This window comes from Hipposideros armiger, unplaced genomic scaffold, assembly GCF_001890085.2.
Source record: "Hipposideros armiger isolate ML-2016 unplaced genomic scaffold, ASM189008v1 scaffold_687, whole genome shotgun sequence".
Taxonomy (NCBI): Eukaryota; Metazoa; Chordata; class Mammalia; order Chiroptera; family Hipposideridae; genus Hipposideros; species Hipposideros armiger.
The window spans coordinates 346,500-365,278 of record NW_017732037.1 but is presented as its reverse complement, the minus strand read 5'-3'; the positions used below and the strand labels follow the sequence as shown (position 1 = coordinate 365,278).

Below are 18,779 nucleotides of genomic sequence, written 5' to 3'. Positions count from 1 at the left end.
ATCGACATACGACACAGTGTAAGTTTAAGGCGTCCAATATAATGATATATGTATATATTGTGAAATGATCACTACAAGTTTAGTTAACATCTGTCACCTCACGTCGTTACAAATTTTTCTTTTCCTTGTGATGAAATCTTTTAAGAGCTATTTTCTTAGCAATCGACTTGGAGTTTTGATATTTGTTTCTGCTTGTTCTTGTGAACAGGGCCTTTGACATCTATGTCAGCTTATTTGTACAATAAAATTTACCATCCACCGTTAATAGTTTCTAAGTCCCATATTCCTACCTTTATTTCAAGCCTATCTTGAAAGTACATATACTTATTAATTTTCCTAATATTTATATCATTTTGCTAAACATGGTGTCATTTTGATAGCCCATCTTTTTTCCTTCCTTTTCCTGGGGTCTTTTAAGATTTCCATATCTGTATCTTTGAGGATTGACAATTGTTTTTAGTTGGCCTGTGTTTTGGTGGCCTTTACAGAATGGTTTACACAGTTTTCACAGTTGTAGTTTCCTATTGAATGACCTTCAATGACCTAGTAGGAATGAAAATATTTTTACTGCAAGTTTGAAGTTATGTCGAAAATACAGGGTAGTTTCTATAGATGGACCAGAGAGAGCTATAAAACAATGACATAAGGATCATGAAAATCTGAATGTTTTTACTGTATTAAAAGCCTTCTGGTCACATTTTCCCCTGATAACAGCATACTATTTACAACGGTTAAGTCAACTAAGGCTGGTAAAATCTCTAAATGAGTATGCTCCAGAGGCATACAAGTAATTTACAATAAAAATATTTCGTGTTCCATGTTTTCCCCCTTCTTCTCCCCACCTTTTATTTTTTGCTATTCAGTCTTGCTAAAGCCATGTGGTTCATTGAAGGCCTCAGGGTTTTGTGACTTCGCAACTTAGGCTTCTACACTGTGGTTGGGCTGCGAGCAGATGGTAGGGACCCACACAGTGGTCTGGATTGTGCTGGAAGCTGTGGAGCTGCTCTGTTCAGCTTGTGGTTAGTTAGGTAGCATGAACCATTTAGGAAACATTTTATACTTTGGGCAGGGACGAAAGTATGGGCTCTCTCTCTCTCTCTCTCTCTCTCTCTCTCTCTCTCTCTCTCTCTCAAACTTTTCTAAAGAATTCTAGCATATTAGATTACTTTGAAAAGGTTCCTTGGAAGATATATAGTTAGTCCAAAAGAATTTTATACTTTGCTGGCCTGAGCTGAGCTGTCGCTGAGCTGCCAACAGGTGGCAGGATGGCTCAACTAAAAGAAAAAAAAAAGAATTTTATACTTTGAATTATAGACTCATTAAAGATAATCTGTTCCAGCCACTCACTGGTTCCTGAGACTGTCCTCTGGAACATTCCCACTAAATGATCACACAGTCTCACACTCTTGCTTAAACTCTTCCAGGCATCCCCCTGCCCCTTATGTTGAGATAAAATCTGTTACCTTGAACCTTTCATTCACTGGTGCTATTTCCTTGGGCCCATACAAAATATTCTAATCTGTGATGAACCTTCATATATTTGAAAATAATTCTTATTGTCTCCTTGTTATGTTTTTTTCCCCCCACATGAAACTGTGGAACTTCCTATTCACTTGCAATGATTTGGGTCCCCTTACCATCATAATCTGTCTCTTCTCAAGGTTTATCCACATCTCATGACAGAACTGAATATAATATTCAGAGTATGGGCTAACCAGCACAGAATGAGTAGTATAAAAATAAAATTTCTAAAATCTATACTTTTAAAGCAGACTAAAATTGACTTCATTGGAAGGCACATCCTGCAACTCCTTACCGGTGTTTCTATTTTCTGCCTGCTTAAATTCCTCTCCTGGCTACCTCTCTTTGGAAAGTGCTCTTTACAAGTTCATCAGCCATTTCCAAATAGCAACTAATGGGGTCTTTTAGTCCTTATGGTCCTTGACCTCTCGGCTATCCTCTAATCATCCTTTCTTTTTGAAACTCCAATTTTCCTTAGTTATCAGAACATTCATTACACAGGTTTTCCTTATGTCTTCCCATATCTTAGTTAATTTTCTTCTTCAAGCTATTACATAGCACAGGCTCAGCTCTTGTTCCTGTGTCTGCTAGCTCTGTACGTCCCCTTTGGGGAGCTCATTTACTGTTCTGGGTTCTATTGTTACTTCTACTGGATTGACTACAGACCTCTCAAATGATGTTATTATTTGTCCCTTTAAACTCAATAATTTGTTCCTCCCCTGTCCCACAAACTAGCTCCTAGTTTGTTAATGATTTTCTGTCACCCAGTTTCAAAAGCTATGGAGTCATCAAATTTTGTTCCCCTTTTCCTTTCTCATATACTGTCAGTCATCACGAAGTAGCGATTCTTCTTTGAAATAAAATCTCAGATCTATAATAATCCTTCTATTTATTCTCTTTCCATCACTTATGATTCCAAGCACCCCTTAATTAGATTTACTACCTATAGTGTTTCTCCTCTTAAACCTATTTTGCACAAAATTAACTTTTTTTTTTTTTTTGTAATGCTACTTCATTCACTTGACTCTCCTTCACAAATACCCCAGAAAGCTTCCTGTTGCCTGCTGAGTATAATATCAATTCCAGGTTTGTGTTTCTAATCTCCTCAGAATCTTCTAACCCTCTTTTTCAAAATTATACCCCAGAATCCTTTTCATGAACCCGCAGCAACAATAAAATTGCCTACTTCCCAGAGAGCATGGCATGGCTGTCTTGAATCCCTTTGCCTTTCTTCTGCTGTTTCTACTTCATCAGCATATCAGCAACTTACCCATCTTTTGAGATGTGTCACATTCCACCATTCCTTTCCCCATGGAGGTATTCCCTTTGCCGTCTTATCCCAAGGGGTTGCTAACGTCTATTATATTGTCCATGGAAACTACATTTTGACACTTAGATGTTTTGTTGTTTTTAATTGTCTTATCACTTATATATGTTACAAGCTACTTGAGTGCAGGGACTCTGACTTATGTTTTTCTGTTTACCCCTTATTGCTAGAACAGTGCCTTGCCAACATTAGGCCACCATGAAAAGTTATTGGTTGGTTGGTTGGGCTATCACAGAGATGTAGTATTTGGCAAAGGAAATTATTATACATTTATTTAATCAAAATGTTTTATTTCAGAAAGTATCCAGTCTTTCTTGACTAATATAAGTATCAATTTATAAAACAGTTGGAAGCTGAGGTTTGTTGCTGAGAGGATGACACTTCTAAAGAGCAGAAACTCTGCAGATGTATAGATTAAAGGGATTCTATAATTATGATTCACTTAAACAATGACTGGACATGACTTGGATCCGGGGGGATGGGAATCTTAATGATCCGTTGTCTCATGGTCTTCCTTTTATTTACTCTTACTCTTCCACCTTTTGTTGTATTTCCTTCCTTTACTTTCCTCTGCCCCTTTTTGAAGATTCTTTTTTATCCTTGACTTCTGGTTCTTTCTTTCCTTTAACTTTGCCCTTTTCTTCATCACCTTTCTTGTTTTTGGCATCATTTTGTTTTGTATCTATGTTCCTTTCAGCATCTCCCTTTTCTTTGCTCTGCTTTCCTTCATCTTCAGAACTCTCATTTTTCACTTGGGCTTCCCGGCCTTGCGGTATCTCGGCCTCACTCTTCCTCACTTGGGCTTCCCCGCCTTGCGGTATCTCGGCCTCACTCTTCCTCACTTGGGCTCCCCGGCCTTGCGGTATCCCAACTTTACTCTTCCTAATTTGGGCTCCCTGTCTTTTTGGCATCCCCATGTCCCTCTCCTTCTCTTGGGCTTCCTGTGTTTTCAGTATTCCGGTGTCACTCTCCTTAACCTTGACCTCTGTTCTTATCTTGTCTTTCTCCAACGCAATGCCTTTTGCTTTGCTTTTGGACTCAGTTTTGCACATTGATGTGAAGGACTCATCAGAATCTGTGAATAATATTTCCTTCTTCAGTGCTTCCTTGTCTTCTTCTTGGCCAATCTTAGACTTTGTAGTGCCTCTATTTTTTAGAACCGGGTCTTTGGTAACTGATATTTTTGCAAGTTCTCCATCCATGTAACCTGGAAGTATAACTGAGCACACAACAAAAGTGCATGATTCAGATATCAAGTACTTTCTCTTTATTTCTACTTTTCCCTCTGATATTGATTTCTTTTTCTTTTGTCTTAAAACTGATAAATTGGACATAACTTGAGTTTTTCCTGAAAATATATAATGGTGGAATGCTACACATAAAATTATAGTAAGCATTGATTGATAATATTCCAGACTGTTTTCCATAAGTTGGAAGGTTAATGAGAGAAAAGGTAAAATGTACTATAAATGAACTGGCATTTGTTCAGTATATTAAAGCTAATAAATAATGCTTAATAGCTAAAGAAGGATGTATTCTGACAAGAAAGAGAATTTATTTTCAGAAAAATTGTGGAACAAAGCAATAATTGTTTCTTAAAATAGAAAAAGGAAACTCAAAATATGCTTTCCATATCGAATAAAAGCACATTTCATTATGCAAAAATAATAATAGTACTAGCTGATAATTATTAAGTGCTTACCACACACCAGGCACTCGCTGTTCTGAGCACTTTATATGTATTAACTCATTTAACCCTCACAACAACCATGTAGGGTAAGTACTATTATTATCCCCATTTTACCGATGAAGAAACTGAGGCAAAGAAAGTTTAAATTAATGTGACTATGGTCATGAAGTTAGTAGGTGGTGGAGTTGGGATTTGAACTTGAGGAGTCATACTCCAGAGTTCAGTTTTAACCACTACCCTAGACTGTTTCTTGCAATATCTGCTAACTCACTTTGCAAAAATTTTAGGTCCCTTTTATGATGTATAGGTAAGTCAGCTCTGCTGTGCCTCATTTCTGTGTTATCTGATAAACTTGAATTTGTTAGTTTCTATTTTTTAAGTTTTATTTTTTTATTATTATTTTTTAGTGTTTTGATCCCCTGAATTAAGAAAAAAAAGACTATCTGTGCTACCAAGAATTGCGTGGATTCTTGCTATGGAGCAGAGGTATATCTTGCTTTGAAAAAATCTAACATTTAATATTACTATATCAGGGCTGGCCGAGTGGCACGTTAGTTAAGATTTGGCTTGGGACACCAGCTCTGAGCAGCAGGGCCCCAGTTCAGATCCCACATTAGGGCCAGTGACGCTGCACCCTGTACAGCTAAGATGGTGAATGACAGCTTGACCTGGAGCTGGGCTGCCATCAGTCACTGGCAATGGCATAGGCTGCAGTGAAGCTGCAGTGGGCTGCCATAAGCAACCATGAGTGGCCGGCAGCCAGCATGCGCTGCCAAGAGCCGCCATGAGCGGCCATCCAGTGGCTGGCCACTGATCTGCCTCGCCTGGATAATACCAACATGGGCCAGTGAAGCGATGTCCTCCACAACTAGACTGAAGAACAAAAGAACCAACTTGTCTGTTCCCATTCCCCAATTCCCCAACGCTGTTCCCCTCCCCCAAGTCCCCAATAAAATCTTAAAAAAAAATTAATATAGTAGAAAGAATACTGAATTTAAAAGCCGAATCAGAACATCTGGGTTTACTATTCCTGCTAGCAGACGTTATTTGGGTAAACCATTTAATCCCCAAAGTCTCAGTCCTCATCTTTATTCTGCTATGCCCACTTTGTAGTTATTTAAGGATTCTAGACAAATACTTTAAGGAGTGTGGCTTTAAAGATAGACTGGTTCAAATCTTGACTCCACACCTAACTAGCTAGGTGACCTTGGGCAACCTTCACTTTTTTATTTGTAAAATGGTAGCAATAGTAGTAGCCACTTCACAGAAGTGTTATGAGGATTAAATAGTATTATCTAAGTAAAGCACGCAGTACAGTGCATGTAACATAGTACACAGTCAGTAAATATCAGCTGTTGCTATGACCAAATGAGATAGCACAGGCAACAACTCTCTCTGAACTATCAAGACAAGGCATTCTTAGTTCCAAATAAATAATTTAGAAGAATGGTTAGTTGTATTACAGGAAGATTTCTTGCATAAGAATTATTCGGCTTTTTTAAATATTGAAAGCGTTTCGGTACATTTAGAGTTTGTGTTCAATAACCTGACTTACACATAACTGAATTTTATCAGTTGCAAAAAGTGAGGCACACCTATATTAGGTAAGAAGGTAACTATAAATCAAAATGGATGTCATAGTTCAGTGTTTTCCAGTGTTGTCTCTTTGGTATTTTAAACTTTTGATACCAAAATAAAAATGGCATTAGAAGCCTTGCGTTAATGCTTTTTGAACCGTTTTGTGTATTTCCCTCCCTCGTGCTTGTTCAATAAGATGGGTACTGACATTTTATTCTAGACAAACCCATTTCCAATTTTCTAATAAAAATCAGTGGTACTATATCCCAAGCACTCCTGTATTGAGAAAAACAGTCCAGAATATATCAATATCTGCCAGTACTACCAGTAGACACTAATTTTGTTTGGGGTGCGGTGTTGTGTGAAGAGTGTGTTTTTCCATTGAAGCTTCTAATTTTAATTCTGTGGAATGTACTCTTAACCAAGCAGACTTTCTTAATATATGAATAATTTTTAGTTTTACCATCTCTTATGGGTAATTTGTTTCATGTTTACTACATGACCCATTTTTAACCTAAATTTATGTCCTAAATTGTATAGATTTTGTTAATCAAAAATAATTATTGTAGGATTTAATGAAACATTCAGTATTTATTCTAGCTACACTCTTCCTCATTTTGTAGAATTTTAAAGAATTTTATTCTTTTCCCTTCTGAAAAATACCTTTAGTCACTTCTAATAGTATCTTCATACCCTTTATTGTTTTAATATTTTTGCTGTATATTTTATATCTTGAATTTAGTCAACATAAATTAGATTTGCTAGATTAATTTTTCAGGAAACTAGCTATCTGACAAATTAAGATTCACTTTTATTTCAACTTTGCATTGCAGGAGTAAGGCAAAAATTCTAAGTTCCTCTCTCCCTTCTCCCAGATTTTTAGATGGTGCATAAATATTTTCTTTACTTGGACCTCATAAGTTCCGTAATGTACATATTTGTAAACCTTGGCTGAATGTCCATTTATTGCAGGCGGTAGCCTATACAACAAAATTTTAGTACAATAGAAAGATTTAATCAAGACCTTGGCGTTCATTGTAATGTATTTGGGCTGATTAAAAATTTTAAATTGGGTTCATTTTTGTTAAACCTGAAAGATATCAATAAATAGTTATCACATTAATAATTCTAATTTTATTATACTTAAAATAATGTAGAAAATAGGCCATGGGCTTTATTAGGAAACTAATGTTAGGTTCTTAATCCAGTGGCTTTCAGGGAGAGCATGGTCATATCTAGACTCTACAAGATCTGTTAAGCACTAGAGAGATGAATCATTAGAGTTCTCAGACCACTAATCAACACTTTAAATTACAGCAGTTCTCAACCTTCACAGGGGTCTCCTAAGACCATCAGAAAACACATATTTTCGATGGTCTTAGGAACCAAGACCCCGCTCCTCTATCTGTCTCCAGGCCCACATGCAGATACACCCACATGCAGATACGCCCACATACGATTACCTGGCGACCCCTGCGAAAGGGTCGTTCAACCCCCAAAGGGGTCGCGACCCATAGGTTGAGAACTGCTACTTTAAAAGATCATGTACTCATTAGCTACATGTGGAGGTGAGAACATAAGGGACTCAACTTGACAGGTGAAGTCTGTTGGGCTGATTTGTCTTAAACCTTTCTTTGAACAATGGATTAAACTTTAACCACCTTTTACTAAAGCTATCAACTGGGAAGAATCTGTTTGAAATATTGTAAAAAAGAATATATCTATTAAAAGAAAAAAGTTAAAAGATTAAACTGATTATTTTCCCAGCAACTAAAAAACCCCATATTTATTAAAAACGAATTCATCTTCAGAAAGGGACTTGGCCTGTGATCCCTTTTCATGGCCCTCCTGCCCTTGTAAGGAAAACAGTCTGTCACCTTCCCACGTGGAGAGGGAGGGCTTTTGAGGTACAGACACATCATGGCTGCTCTGAATACACATTGTCTCTTGTACTGTGAATGAAAAGGAAATAATTGTCCTTTTCAACTTTACCTCCTCTTCCAATCACAAACCCACCCTTGTTCTAGTGTAAACTGAGAAAGAAGACTAAGGCTTTAAACATGACTAAATATAAAAACACATTTTATGTTTGTCAATGTTTGGAGTGTTTGAGTTGCTTGAAATGCATCTCACTATAGTTAAGTCTTACTTGCTTCTTATGGTTATATATTTATAGAGTTTTGAAAGTTATTCTTTGATTTTGTTTCATATGATTTCCTTGAAGAGCTGAGCCATGCCTTAAATAATCCTGATATAGAGAAATCCGAATTTAGAAAACAGTTAAAAGCCGAACATCAATTTAAATGGATGTCTTCTATTTTGAACCTTTTTGTGTACTTTTAATTTACAGCTTCTCTAGTAGATGCATATTTGTATTTACAAACATTTGATTTATAGATGAGGTTTCAGGACCAATCACAAAAAAGCATCTATGGTTCAGTGTAGGATGCAATGTGTCGGCCTGGGAGGTGTGTTTACTTCTGGAAGTCTTGGGTTTAGATCCTGACACTGCTGTTTACCAGCTCTTTAATCCTGGGCCAATGTCTAAGCCAGTTTCCTGATCTGTAAAGTAGGGAATAATAATAGTACCAGGCAAGACCATGATAAGAATAAGGTATACTGTTTTTGAAAATGCCTAGCATAGTGCTCTGTACATAGTAGGTGCTCCATAGCTGCGATCCCTTAAAGGTAAAGTTATTTAGAAGGCAACAGGAAGTAGTTAAGATTTTGTTCTTAACTAGTTTTTTTCTATTAATATGATTAGTGGGCCTTCACTTACAACTAAAAAAAGAGTTCTAAATTACCAGCATAGAACTAATGAAATTCAGAAACCAATTTTTCTTTCATTATATTTTGTTGGGAGTCAGTGAGGAGACTCTTTTTCAGAGCCTAGAAGACGGCCAGCGATTAAGACACTCTTTTGTATGAATTTCATCTCCTCTACAGCAATCTCTCCAAAAATAGTTACTTAAAATATTGCTTGATTCTGGAGAATAGGGACATTTAAAATAACTTTAGAAGCACAAGTATCTATTTTGGGAGTAGACACAGCCAGGTCAGAAAATAACTATGAACAGTGTAAAATATCACAGTTGAGAATAGATAAGGAACTTACCCACAGGAGATAATGCTAAAAATAGAACATACAAGAAAGATCAATGAGAATTTTCAACTTAAGGAGAACCAGCCCCCTTGGTAGGTGAATGTGGAAACAGGACCTCCAGGGAGTGTAAAACCCTCCGTTTCGGTCTCAGGAGTTTTGCTGGCCAAAGTTCTCCACCCTATTCCACAGAGAAGGTAATCTTTAGGGAGCCATTTAGTTACTGTGGAAGATTGAATCCTTGGGTAAATAATACCTATTTTACCAAAATTCAAACAATTGCATTTCCTACTTTCATTGTTTTTTTATGTCAGTTTTTTTTACCCACTCTCCTTCAGATCCATTTGAAAAGTGTGTATTGTTGGTCAATTATCAAAATCATTATCTTGTCCTGAAACTTATTCTTTACATCGATTTTAGGGGGGTTTCTTTTTTAGTAAAAATTATCTGTCACCAGATTATAGCATGAGGAAAACAGGCTGTCTTGTGGTAAGTTAGCTGGGAGTATATGCTACCAATAATCTTTGGTAGTAAATGACTAGAATCAAATACAAGATCATTATATTTTGCTACAAAAGGAAAATAGATAATTGAGAATCAAGGTACAAGAAAATCATTTACTTAGGAAATACTGACTTTTCTAAGGTAGATGAACATGGAATACAAAAAAAAATTCGAAACAACAGCTGAAAGGTCCTAGACACAGAAGTAGGGAAGGTAAGGAAGTGATCCAAACTTACTGATTTTTCCGGAACTGTCAACTGCAAGAGACAAAGACAAACACATCAGTAGGTACTGGGCTTTCCTTTCCTCTCCAACCCCAAGCCTCTGCTCTGGATGGAATCTGTGTCATAAACAACTAAGTTCCATTTATTTAAATATGGGAAACTTCTACTTTTCATCCCCCTTTTCTTGGCCTGTTGTAGTTTAAAAAGAATTTGTGATTAGCTACTATATTTAAAAAATATTATTGAATTATATTTGACATCTAACATTGTACAAATTTAAGGTGTATAATTTATGAATCATATGTAATATGATTGCCAGTGTAGAGCTAATTAGCACCTCTATCATGTTATATAATGATCTTTTCTCTTTAGTGGTTGGAGCAATAAGTTCTAGTTTCTTAGCAAGTTTGATGATTATAAGACAGTTTAGGTAGTATAACAATTAGGTAGTTAGAAATTCCCAGGTTGGATGAGCAAAGATAAACATATTTCCAAGGTCTCTGCTCTCAGCCATGGTCAAATGGTCACAGCCTTAAAGATAATTAACTCCAGACAGAGATGCCAATCATGCACTGAAGCAACTGGAATACCAATATCTCTACTCTCCAGCCCGGACTCCCTATGGACACATCTTTAAAGATAATTTTACACAGATGATCCAATAACATTCCAAGGCAACTAGACTTTTTTTTTTTTTTTTTTTAGAAAATCATATTCCTCCAGGATAAAATAATTAACGTAATAAATCGGACCTGTCCAAACAGGTGCCAGCTTTCTCCCCAGATAGGCTAAGAAAAGCATATATATAGAGGCTTCCCCCTCTAGTCTGCAGGCACTCCAGTTTCAGATGCTCCCTCTCTTTTAGAGAGCTGTGTCTCTTTGCTCTAATAAACTGCTCTTTTCTGCAAACTTTGCCTCTCTGGTCCATGTCTCCATTCTTTGTTGTTACGAGACCACGAATCCCGGACACACAAACAACTCATCCTGCATCATAATAATGCAATATTGTTGTCTATATTCACTATACTGTGCATTGGGTCTCTAGGGCTTATTTACTACTCGTTACAAGTTTGTTTCCATAAACAACATCTGTTCTACTCCACCCCCCAAATCCCTGGAACCACTATTTTACTTTCTGTTTTTATAAGTTTGGCTTTTTTAGATTCCAAATATAAATGATACCACACAGTATTTGTATTCCTCTGTCTGATTTGTTCACTTAGCATAATATGCTCAAGGTCCGTCTATGTTGTTGCAAATTGCAGGATGTCCTCCTTTCTCATAGCTGAATAAATATTCCATTCTCTCTCTCTCTCTCTCTCTCTCTCTCTCTCTCTCTCTCTCTCATCTATCTCTATCTCTATCTCTGTCTCTATATATCTCACATCTTATTGATCCATTCATCAGCTGATATGGACATTTAGGTTGTTTCTACAGTATATATATCTTGGCTATTGCGAATAATGCTGTAATAAGCAAGGGAGTGCAGATATCTCTTTGATATCCTGTTTTCATCTCCTTTAGGTTTATACCCAGAATTAAATTACTGCATCATTTGGCAGATCTGTTTTAAATTCTTGATGAATCTCAATATTGTTTTCTATAGTAGCTGAACCAATTTACTCGTACATTCCCACCAACAGTGTACAAGTGTTCTTTTCTGCACAATCTCTCCAACACTTGTTATGTCTATGTTCTTCATGGTAGCCAACCTAACTGGTGTGACGTGATATCTCATTGTGGTTTGATTTGCATTTCCCTGATTATTAGCGATGTTGAGCATATTCATGTATCTGTTGGCCTTTTGGGTGTCTTTGGAAAAATGTTTCTTCAGTTCCTCTGCCCATTTTTTATTCGGATTGTTTGTTATTGAGTTTTATGAGTTATTTGTATATTTTGGATATTAATTCTTTATCTGGTATTGGTTTGTAAAAAATTTCTCCCATTCCAAAAGTTGCCTTTTCATTTTTGTTAATTGTTTCTTTAAGAGCTGGAGCTCTTAAGTTTGATATAGACCCACTTATTTAGATTTGCTTTTATTGTTTGTGCTTTTGATTTCATATCTAGAAAATCAATGCCAAGACCAATGTTGAGGAGCTTCTCCTCTACATTTTCTTCCAGGATTTTTTTCGGTATCAGGTCTTATGTTTAAGTCTTTGATCCATTTTGAGTTAATTTTTGTGAGTGGTATAATATAGGGGTTCAATTTTATTGTTCTGCATGTATTTATCCAGTTTTCCCAGCATCTTTTGTTGAAGGTGTTCTTGGCTCCCTTCTTGATTATTAGTTGACCATGTATGTGGAGGTTCCATCCTGGGCTCTCTATTTTGCTCCATTGGTCTCTGTGTTTATTTTTATGCCAGTACCATACTGTTTTGATTACTATAGCATTGTAGTATAGATTGAAATCAGGAAGCGTGATGCCTCTGGCTTTGTTCTTGTTCCTCTGGATTGCTTTGGCTATTCAGGTTCTTTAGTGGTTCCACACAAATTTTAGGACTGTTTTTTTCTATTTCTTTAAAATGCCATTGGAATTTTAATGGGGATTGTACAAAATCTATAGATGGCTTTGGGTAATATGGACATTTTAACAATATTAATTCTTCCAATTCATGAACATGAAGTGTCTTTCCATTTGTTTGTATTGTCTTTGATTTCTTTCAGCAAAGTCGTGTAGTTTTCATTGTACATATCTTTCACTTCTTTGGTTAACTTTATTCCTAGGTATTTTATTGTTTTTGACGCTATTGTGAATGGGATAGTTTTCTTTATTTCTTTTTTCAGATGTTTCATCATTAGTGTATAGAAATGCAACTGATTTCCCTATGTTGATTTTATATCCTGCAACTTTACTGTAATTATTGATTAGTTCCATTTGTTTTTTGGTTGAATCTTTGGGATTTTCTCTATATAAAATTATATCATCTGCACAAGTCACAATTTTACTTCTTCCTTTTGATTTGGATGCCCTTTACTTCTTTGTCTCGCATAATTGCTCTAGCTAGCATTTTCAGCATTATTGAATAAGGATGGAGAGAGTAGGAATCATTGTCTTGCTCCTGATCTCAAACAAAAAACTTCTAATTTTTCTTGAATATAATATTAGCTGTGTTTATGTTGTATATGACCTTTATTATATTTAGGTGTATTCCTTATATACCCAAAATGCCCAGGTTTCTTATCATGACATAATGTTGATTTTGTCACGTGCATTTTATGCATCTATTGAGATGATCATATGATTTTTATCTTTTATTCTATAAAGTGGTGTATTACATTTATTGATTTACACATGTTAACCAGACTTACATCCCAGGGATAAATCCTGCTTGGTCATGGTGTATAATCATTTTAATGTGTTCTTGCATTCAGTTTGCTAATATTTTATTTAGAATTTTTATATCTTATTTATCAGGGATATCAGTTTTGTTTTTCTTATAGTTTCCTTATCTGGCTTTGTCGTTAGGGTAATGCTGGCCTCAAAAAACGAGTTTGGAAGTGATCACTCTAAATTTTTGGAAGAGTTTGTGAGGGATTGGCATTAATTCTTCTTTAAATGTTTGGCAGAATTTACCAGTGAAGCCACCTGATCTAGAGATTTTTTGTATTGGGAGGTTTTAGTTTACTGATTCAATATCTTCACTCATCATTGATCTTTTCAGATTTCCTGCTTCTTCCTGATTCAGTCTCAGTAGGTTTTGTGTTTCTATGAATGTTTTCATTTCTTCTAGGTTATCTAATTTATTGGCATACAATTGTCCTAAGTGTTTCTGTAGTATGAGTTGTAATGTCTCCTCTTTCATTTTTAGTTTTATTTATTTGAGTATTCTATTTCTTTTTTCCTTAGTTTAGCTAAAGGTTTGTCAATATTTTTTTATCTTTTCAAAAAACCGTCTATTAGTTTTGTTAATCCTGTCTATTATGTTTCTTGTCTCTTATTTCAGTTGACTTTGATCCTTTATTCTGCTAACTTTGGACTTGTTTTTCTTTTTCTACTTTCTTGTGGTATGGTTAGTTTGTTTACTGAGATCTTTCTAATTTCTTCATGTGTGCATTTTTCACCATAACATTTCCTCTCAAAATTGCTTTTGCTGTATTCCATAATTTTTGCGATATTGTATTTCTGCTTTCATTTGTTTCAAGAAAATTTTTTATTTATTCTTTGACCCATTGGTTGTTCAGCAGTGTGTTATTTACATATTTGTAGATTTTTCAGCTTTTCTCTTATTGTTGATATTTAGTTTCATATCATTAAGGTAAAAAAAGATATTTGACATGATTTCAATCTTTTTATATTTGCTAAAATTTGTTTAGTGTCCTATAATATGATCTCTCTTTGAGAATGCTCCATGTGCACTTGAGAAGAATGTATATTCTACTGCTGTTGCATGGAATGTTCTCTGGAGGCCTGACAATTAAGTTCGCGAACTCACACTAGGAAAAGTGCTAAATACCTCATTGCTGAATATCACTATGGTCACTTTTGAAGTACTCCCCTTGAGAATCTATGCACTGATGCCAGCGCCTAGTCCGCCCTTCTAAGCAATTTCGGAACTCTTTTTCTGGAATGGCCATCAGAGCTGTCATTGTATTATACTTGATGTCCTGAATATCATCAAAATGTCTTCCTTTCAATAGTCCCTTTATTTTCGGGTAAAGAAAGAAGTTATTGGGGACCAGAACAGGTGAGTATGGAGGGTGTTCAATACAGTTAATTGTTTACTGGCTAAAAACTCCCTCACAGACAGTGCTGTGTGAGCTGGTGCATTGTCATGATGCAAGAGCGCCTTTGGAACTATTTTTGCACACACCTTTCTCATGCCAAGATTTTTAGTTAAGATTTTCCTAACTGTTTCTCTATCAATGTTGACTTGATCTGCTATGCTTCTCACAATCAGCCAATGATTTTGATGCAAAATTAGACGAATTTTTGCAATGCTATCTTCAGTTCTGCTCATTACTGGCCAACTGACTTCTCTTCATCAGTGATGCGTTCTCTTCCCTCAGAAAAACATTTAATCCATTTGTACACTGCCATTTTCTTCATGGCATTATCTCCATAAACTTGGACTAATATGTCCCTGATTTCACTTCCACTCTTGCCAAGTTTAACAAGAAATTTAATGTTTGTTCATTGCTCTAATTCAAGCTCAGACATTCTCACAATGGCATACAAAAACACACAGCAACAATAATAATAAACGCCACTCAGCAAGACACTGCCACACATGGAAATGAACACAGCTGTGAGACACTGATATACCAAGGTTATGAAATCTTACCAAGCTGTTCATACAGTGCTGCCAATATAAGTGCATGGTGGCAAGTTTGTGAACTTAATTGTCACACCTTGTATGTCTGTTATGTTTATTTGGCCTAAAGTATGGTTCAATTTCCATGTTTCCTTGTTGTTTTCTGTCTGGATAATCCATTCATTGCCCTAATCCATCATCCCCTAATATTATTGTCTTGTTGTATGTTTCTCCCTCCAGATCTGTTAGTATTTGCAACATATGTATATATATATCTATATATATCTATATATATATATATAGATATAGATATATAGATATAGATATGCTCCAATGTTAGGTGTGATTGTTATAGAAATGATTATATGTTGTATTGATTCCTTTATCATTATATAATGACCTTCTTTGTCTCTTGTTACTGTTTTTATCTGTATGGCTATTTCCACTTTCTTTTGGTTTCCACTTGCTTGGGGTATCTTCTTCCATCCCTTCATTTTGAGCTTCTGTGTATCTTTAGAGTTGAAATGAGTCTCCTGTGGGCAGCATATAGTTGAGTCTTGTGCCACTCTATGCCTTTTGATTGATGAATTCAATCCACTTACATTTACAGTGATTATTGATATGTAAGGACTTACTACTTCCATCTTATTGTTTGCCTTCAGTTTCTTTTTTTTTTTGTCTCACTATTGTTTCTTTTTCCATCTGTTTCTGCCTACATTTGTTAGTTGATGGTTTACTATGGTGATATGCTCAGTGTGCTCTTTTTCTTTTTTTAAAATCTACTCTAGATTTTTGCTTTGTGGTTATCATGAGGCTTACATAAAACATATTACATAAAACAGTCTATTTAAGGCTGATAGCAACTATTTTCATTCACCTGTAAAGGCTCCACCCTTTACTCCTTCTCTTTTATATTTTTGAAGTCACAATTTATCTTTTTATGCTGTAAATTTGTTAACAAATGATAGTAGTTATAGTTATTTTAAATCTTCTTTCACTTTAACTTTTACACTATAGTTAAGTGGTTAACACACCATTCTAATATAAAGTTACTGTTTTCTAATTCTGACTTTATTTTTCATTTTTGCCATAGTGTTGTGTATTTTTGTATGTTTGTATGTTGCTGATCAGTGTCTTTTTCATTTCAGCTTGAAGAACTCTTTTCGGCATTTCTTATAAGGCAGGCCTAGTGGTAGTGAACTTCCTCAGCTTTTGTTTTTCTGGGAAAGTCTTTATTTTCCCTTCATATTTGAAGGATAATTACTGGATAAAATATTCTTGGCTGGTAACCTTTGGACTATGTCATTTCACTTTCTCCCGGCTTGTAGAGTTTCTGCAGAGAAATCTGCTGGTAGCCTGTCTAATGGGGATTACTTTGTAGGTTCATTTATTTATTTAGCCATCTTTAAGATTATTTCTTTATCATTGGCTTTTGACAGTTTCATTATAATGTGTGTTGGAAAGATCTTTTTGCATTGAGTTAATAGTGTGTCCTATTCACTTCCTGGACTCGTATTTCCAATTCCTTTCCAAGATATGAGAAGTTCTTGGCTATTATTTCTTTAATTAAACTCTCTGCCCCTTCTCCCTCTTTTCTCCTTCTGGCACACCAACTATTCTTTCTGATCAACTATGAGAGCTGTTGTCAGTTTTTAAAAATCTAAGTTTGCTATCTTTTTGTTACTGAATTATTTTTACATTTCTATCCTCCAAGTTATTTATTCTTTCTTTCATCTGGTCTGCCCTGTTACCTATGTACTCTATTGCATTCTTCATCTCAATTCTTCAGCTCTAGAATTCATGTGGTTCTTTTTTATATTTTCAGTCTCTTAGGTGAAGAACTCCCTCTTTTGATTTTATTACTGAGTTCATTGAATTGTCTTTCTGAGTTTTCTTGTAGCTCATTGAATTGCTTCATAACAGTTATTTGAATTCTTTATCAGTTAAAACACAATATTCTGTGCCTTAAGAGTTTGGTTGCTGGAGAATTATTATTCTTTTTTTTGGTGATAACTATTTCCTTGATTTTTCATAGTATTTGATGATATATGCTTCTGCTTTTGCATTTGACATAGCAGACACATCCTTAATTAAGAATTTATATTTACTTTGTTCCTTACAATTCAGGCTGGCAATTAAAAACCTTGTTTTATATTCCAGAAGGTGGCACTGTAACTGGTTTGTGATTTCTCCTCCAGGAGCTGGCTTTGAAAGCTGCACTTGGGAACACACAGAAAGAGCTGTCAGCAGAGTAGGTGGAGGTATGGCTTAGCATCTCCAGCTTTGCGGAGGGGCGGGGGTGGGGGAGGTGGGGTGGTAGTGGAGGGGCTGGTGCTGTCCACAGGATGGTAGGGGGATCCATGTTTGGGGCACTCCCAGAAGTCCTGGGCAGACCGCCTGCTGATATCCGAGGCAAACAACAGAAAATGCGTTCCTTCAGTGTGCTTTGGTATGCTTGTCTGCCTCCTTCCCTTTCTTCTCATTCCTCCAAGTCATGAAGGTCCCTCCTCAGATATCCAGGTGCTGCTGTAGAGAAATGGGTCCCTCCAGGTGCAACCTGCACAACTGGGGCAGTTGGTCACCCACCACTTTCACTTTCCACCTTTGCTGCGGAAGAGATTGCTTCTGCACTACCCAAATCCCAGTGCTTTGCAGTGTTGCCCTGGGGAGGTGGGGTGAGTTCGTCCCTCTGCTCTGCCTCAAAACTCAGCTCTATCCGACTCCAGTGGCATGCTGGGTTCCCCTGACAGCCAGGGTGGACCTCCACAAATTCTGTTGGCTGTGGGTATCTCCCAGTTTTGCACTCTCTGGGTTTCATTTTTCCTTATTACAGGGGGGGTGGGGGGAAGGGCAGGCTCACTGACTTCCTTGGATCTGCTGCCCCCACCAAGTTTCGATTTTCAGAGGGAAGTGGATATCCTGTTAACGTGCAGAGGTACTTAAGTTCTGCTATGATGTCTAATCAAAAGGGAAAGAAAAACAAACAACACACCCTGCCACAATTCTGATGTCACTGTGATTAGCTACTTTAAATTATCCTTTAATTAATCATTAGAAATTTTGTCCAGAGTTTCAAGATAACATTTTATAAAATAGGGGATATATAATGGTCTTGCTTAGAAGATGTGTGCTAACACTAGTCATGACATTGTTTTATGAAATATTTAAGGTACATTTGTTGGTGGGTACTGAAATGTGGTTATATCTCTTTGTTGATGTTACCTGGTACACCTATTATTAAGAAGCACAAAATAATAAGAAAGCATGAAATTGTGAGAAACAGAAGTTTTAGGTTCACAGTAATATTAAGAGGAAGGTACAGAGATTTCCCATGTACCCCCTGCCCTCACACATGTATGGCCTCTAGTTATCAACTCCCCTCTCCCCCTGCCCTGTGGTACATTTGTTACAATTGATGAACCTATCTATACTGACACATCACAGTCATCCAAAGTCCATAGTTTCACATTATCTTTCACTCTTGGTGTACATTCTATGGGTTTGGACAAATGTATAATGATATGTATCCATCATTATAAGATCATACAGAGTATTTTCACTGGTTTAAAAATCATTTGTGCTC

At 36.2% G+C, this 18,779-nt stretch overlaps 1 protein-coding gene across 1 annotated transcript in view; it reads right to left on the bottom strand.

The window, feature by feature from the left end:
• Nucleotides 1-535: 535 nt before the first annotated feature.
• TSBP1 (testis expressed basic protein 1) overlaps nucleotides 536-18,779 on the bottom strand; it is a 102,776-nt gene continuing 84,532 nt past the window's right edge. Inside the window, exons 3-6 of the mRNA XM_019626622.1 lie at nucleotides 9,957-9,977; nucleotides 9,232-9,246; nucleotides 3,498-4,067; nucleotides 536-627 (exon numbers count right to left, since the gene is read on the bottom strand). Coding sequence (XP_019482167.1) covers nucleotides 536-627; nucleotides 3,498-4,067; nucleotides 9,232-9,246; nucleotides 9,957-9,977 — 698 coding nt within the window. The remainder of the gene's footprint in view (nucleotides 628-3,497; nucleotides 4,068-9,231; nucleotides 9,247-9,956; nucleotides 9,978-18,779) is intronic.